This window comes from Penaeus vannamei, chromosome 5 (assembly GCF_042767895.1).
Source record: "Penaeus vannamei isolate JL-2024 chromosome 5, ASM4276789v1, whole genome shotgun sequence".
NCBI classification, from domain to species: Eukaryota; Metazoa; Arthropoda; class Malacostraca; order Decapoda; family Penaeidae; genus Penaeus; species Penaeus vannamei.
The window spans coordinates 43,599,191-43,604,190 of NC_091553.1; the positions used below are offsets into that span (position 1 = coordinate 43,599,191).

Consider the following 5,000-nt stretch of genomic DNA (forward strand, 5'->3'; position numbering starts at 1 on the left):
AAGTGCTGTGAGAAGAAACCGAGTGAAAAAGAAAACACGTGGAAGTTCTGATGTGAAAGTAGTGGCTGGTACCAGTATCTTAAACAGTCCTGAAAAATCATTACCAGAATCAGATCAGTCATCTAAAGAAGGAAATCAAGTGACAGAGGAAGGACGTGAAAAGAAAAGAAACTTACTCAAATCTGGCATAACTAGTAGAGTTGACTTTAATCATATTACTGGTAGTTCTCTAGAGAGTGTATCTATGAAAATCTCTTCACATGTTAACAGTACAAAGTTGAAGGAAACTCATGAAGATGCTGGGAAAAATGGAAGTCAATTATGTTTAGCATCTGATAGTAAAAGTGATAACAAAATAGCTAAAGCAAAAGATAAAAGTTCACAGTTAAACAATACAGACAGTGACAAAGTGAAAAGTAACACAATAACAAATGACAATGAAAAAAGTACAGTTCATGTGGAAAATAGTAAAGCTAGTCCTTACAGAGCAAAAGTGAAAAGGAAACTCAGCACTGATGATGTCACAGTGAAAGTAGGCAGGAGTGATGAAAATAGTAAAGCATCCCTACATGAAAGAGGCAGCGTGTCAGGCATGGGGAAATGCTTAGGAAAACCTCATAATCTAGAAGTGCCTAGACTCCCAGGTAAGCCTGTGCAAGGCAGGAAGAGAGTAAAGTTACAACAGTCCAGGGGAAAAGCACATGTGAAGCAGGTTGAAAAGCTTGAAAAACAGATGTCAGTGGACCACAAAACCAAAAGAAATTCAGGTGAAGACCACTCGAAACACAAAGGTGGAGAACTCAGTCAGGGAAATGCAAACAGGAAGATTGAACAGGAGAGCATTTCCAAGAAACCTAAATCAACTGAAGTTCCAGAAACACAGAAACATTTAGCCAAAAGACAAAATCAGCCATCCAAATTGTCAAAGTCGGGAGTGTTCAGTAGTTCTAAAGACTTGTCATCCTCTGTAGGGCAGCGTTCACGAAGATTGGCAGGTACCCCAGCTTTGTCAGTTGAAGAGATAGATACAAAAGAGAAGGCCAAGAAGACAAAGCCAACATTTGAGGATTTAATGAGCTATGACACCTGAGGGAAGTATTGTGTTGCATTAGAAACCAAATTCCTCCATACAGATATGTACAAATTTATTTTAGAATCAGATTCCAAGAATATTTTATTTCCCTCAAATTTGTATAATTATATGTACTGTTCAGGATCTTGCATATCTTCCCACAGGTCTTTTTGATGGTAGGTGTGCAAATTAAGAGAAAAGGAAAGATATTTCCTAGACAAAATGAAAGGTTATTCAAGTATGCTAATACATTTATTTATTTTTTTGTATCCTGTATCTTAACTTGTATAATATTCTTTTATATTCTATTAGAAAAACAGTAGTTTCATCCTACTCTTGTAGAGAAATGAAAAGAGAATTTTGTTGATTTATATACATTTATAGATTTGATATTTGTACATGAAATATTTGATAAGCAAGACTTCAGTCAAACAGATGGCAGGCAAACTATCAGTGTTTAATATGCATCTTATTTTATTTAGTAAAAATTAAAGGTTACAGTTATAATTTTTGTAATGATATGAATAGCTATTGGATTTATTATATACTTCACTTTAAATGCTGATGTCTGTTTTACTGGTTTACTTATTATAATCATTATTTTTTCTAGCACATTTATTTGTTTAAACCATTAACCATTAACCATTTTTTTACTGGACATTGTTTGGAGATGAAATAAGTGTTCAAAGTATTGCCTTACAAGAATCAGGGTTTTATATTCACAGCTATTAGTGGTTCTCATTATGCAGGAAATAGCTGAGATGCCTCCCATTCATATACCTTCAGAAGGAATATCATCAGCATCAGTATGCAGTACTAAACATTATGTCACTTGTCATTCATTTATTTTCCTTGTAATTAAAACCTAGTGAAGCTTGATGAAACTTGCTGTCTGGCAAATGATAGCAAAGAGAAATCATGCTTTGCAAGGAAACCTTTTTGTCAGTGGTTTGTTGTGAGCAAAACTCCCTTGCCAGAATCTCAGGGGTTTATAGACAAGGGCAAAATACTCAAGGAAGTTTAACAAAAATGGTTGAATATAGGAAATGAAAAAGCATGTGATTTTAGTGATTCTTTTCCCATTAAAAAATAAAGGTATGAGTTCTAAACGTAGGAGCTGTACAATATCATAAGGTGATTTTTACATTACAATGTAAGAGATCTTCAGTTTACACTCATTTTGGTGCTTTTGTGTTCTATAGGCTTTTTCATGATAACATTTCTTTTGATATTTGCCTTTTAGAGCTAGTATTATCATTTTGTGTGGACAACTCACTAAATGAGTGAGGAGAAACAGGTATTTCATAACTGACTAAGCAAAGACATCCCCCCTGGACATTTCACTTGAATTCTCATCCAGTGTTTCTGTTCACATATTATGCAGATATTAAATATTTTTGTAGAGTGTATCTCCAATAGCTATTCATATACATTGTTATAGTTTTATTCCAAACATTTCAGTGACAGAACTTGAAGTGCAGCTCACAGATGATGTGAGAATAGTGCTATTACACAGGACAGTCTTTTATTACCGTGTAATGTCATTTGACATTTAGTGAACCTTAAGTCAAGAGGAAGAGGAAAACACTGCATCCATTAATCACTATGCATTGGTATATAGCCATGTGTGTATATATAGAGACATATTCATTTGAAAGATATATTGCATTATAAATACAATTGTCTTTAATGAACGATGGCAGTAATGTTGTTATTGGCATTAAATTACGTATACTAATAGAATTATGTTAGACTAAGTATACGGAAATGCTAGCAATCTTCACTGTTAAGGCATTGTACAAGAAATGGATTTGAAATACCAAAACAAGTTTTTAAACTATATTTTTTCAGAATTGCACAGTTTACTAAGGAACATATCCTTTCATTTTTATTTGAGCTGCATAATTTTTTTCAGTATTATATTGCAAGATGACTGAATGGCTCAGTACAAAATTAACTGTTGCAAATAAAAGAAAACTCCAATTTGAATAGTTTAAGTATCCTTGACAATTTATGTGAATTTTATCAAATATGTGGCTGAAGGTTACCATGAAACAAAGAAACTTTGAAGCTCTACACTTATTTTGAGTAAAAAAAAACTGCTTCATTTCAAAATGATCCAGGGCTAAAAGTAAATTAATAAAAAGTTTTTATGATGGGTACTTTTAAGTTGTAGTTTTTCTAATTGTTCAAGACTTTTTAAGTTTATTTACTTATTTTACAAGTTGTAAAACATCAGGAACAAAATGGCCCAAATTTGTTATAGTGAAACAAAGAATTTTTTAAGGCTAGTGAACCAACAACAGGCCAGTTTTGAGAAATCGGCCATATTGAATTCCTGTTATATATAAAAAAAAATGACTTGTACACTACTTTGGCACAAAGAACGAAATTCTGACATAACATCTTTTAGAACAACATTTTATAAATATTTTAGTTACCCAATGTCAAGAGGCATACTTAAAGCGATGTACACAACCCCTCCAATCTTTCGCTCCTTGTCGTGGGGGCTTGAGTAATGGAGAAAGGTCCAATGTTGGGAATCGTCCCTGCTTTGGACATTTTGCATGGTCCTTTCTTCTCCCCCTTTCCCTTTCCTTTTCTTTTTCATCCCCTTCTGTCCACTTCACTTCCTAAGGTGTTGAGAGCCGTATTGAAAGGATGAAAGGCTGGTTTTGTATCGGTTTCCTATTCTCTCTTTACCCTTTTCAGTACCATCTAGCGCTTTACATCCTTTGACACAACAAATTTTGTTCTAATCGTTAATTTATTTTTAGCATTTTAGCCACAATACTTTATAATAGTGCTGTGTGCTTTTGATGCCTGGCATATATATTTGTTTGGTCATTAACCATTCTGGGAATCCACAAACTTCGCCTTATAAACCAAAAAACTTGCTTACCCGTGGGCTTCATCCCCAAGGCTCACCCAATCAAGATATTTTGCATATGTGTTAGATGACAGGACAGAAAATTTTCAGTAAGTAATAAATTGATAATGCTCAACTAATGTATGTTCTTGTGACCTTTGAAGAAAAGCAAAATGATGACTGCACAACATACTGACGTAGTTTATATTCATAGAAGAATCGTATGGATTCTACGAAATACAGCAAACGAAGGCCTTGTCTACAAGGATTAGTCAGACTGTGGAGAAGACTTACTCGTGTGCCTCGTTGACAATGATGCAGCATCAATACATTATACAACATTTCCCCCTAGAGGCCGCCGTAAGTCCACCAGTCCACCAGTATTACTAATATCACTTTCTGTTTACGTGACCCTCCTCCCTTTCATGTTCATATTGATGGAGAGTCCTTCCCTGTTTGACCGTATGGCTCATTGAATCCATTCCTATCACTACGTAGTGCCAACCATCCTTCCAGTTACCATGGCTTCCCTCCAGTTGTTGTTGTTATATCACTAATTGTTGTTGTTGTTATTATTATTATTATTACTATTATCATTATTATTATCATTATTATTATCATCATCATCATCATCATCATTATCATCATTATCATCATCACCATCACCACCATCATCATCATCACCATCACCATCACCATCACCATCATCATCACCACCACCACCACCACCACCACCACCATCATTGTGTGCGGGCGGAGCTTAAACCTGAAATCACTTGAAATTAGGAATCAAACAATTGAAATAATTGCATGAAATTGCAGATAAGGACGTGTAGACAACGCATTAGTCTACATGTCACAGTGTCTCCCTTTCGTCATTGTTAGAATTGTTGGCATCTAGGTAACCCTGCGAAACTTCAGGCTGTGGAGAATACAATGATAATGATGATAATAATAATGATGATGATGATATTGGTAATAATAATGATAACGATGATGATAATAATTAAAATAATAATATTGATAATAATAATAATATTAATAGTAATAATAATAATA

The 5,000-nt window shown here is 34.2% G+C and overlaps 1 protein-coding gene across 3 annotated transcripts in view; it reads left to right on the top strand.

Annotated features, from left to right (window-relative positions):
• LOC113811415 (uncharacterized) overlaps window positions 1–3,055 on the top strand; it is a 25,728-nt gene extending 22,673 nt beyond the window's left edge. For all 3 annotated transcript variants that reach the window (XM_027363149.2, XM_027363147.2, XM_027363148.2), the window contains exon 9: window positions 1–3,055. This exon is cut by the window's left edge and continues 1,085 nt beyond it. In XM_027363149.2, coding sequence (XP_027218950.2) covers window positions 1–1,090 — 1,090 coding nt within the window. In that variant the 3' untranslated portion in view covers window positions 1,091–3,055.
• Window positions 3,056–5,000: the final 1,945 nt, after the last annotated feature.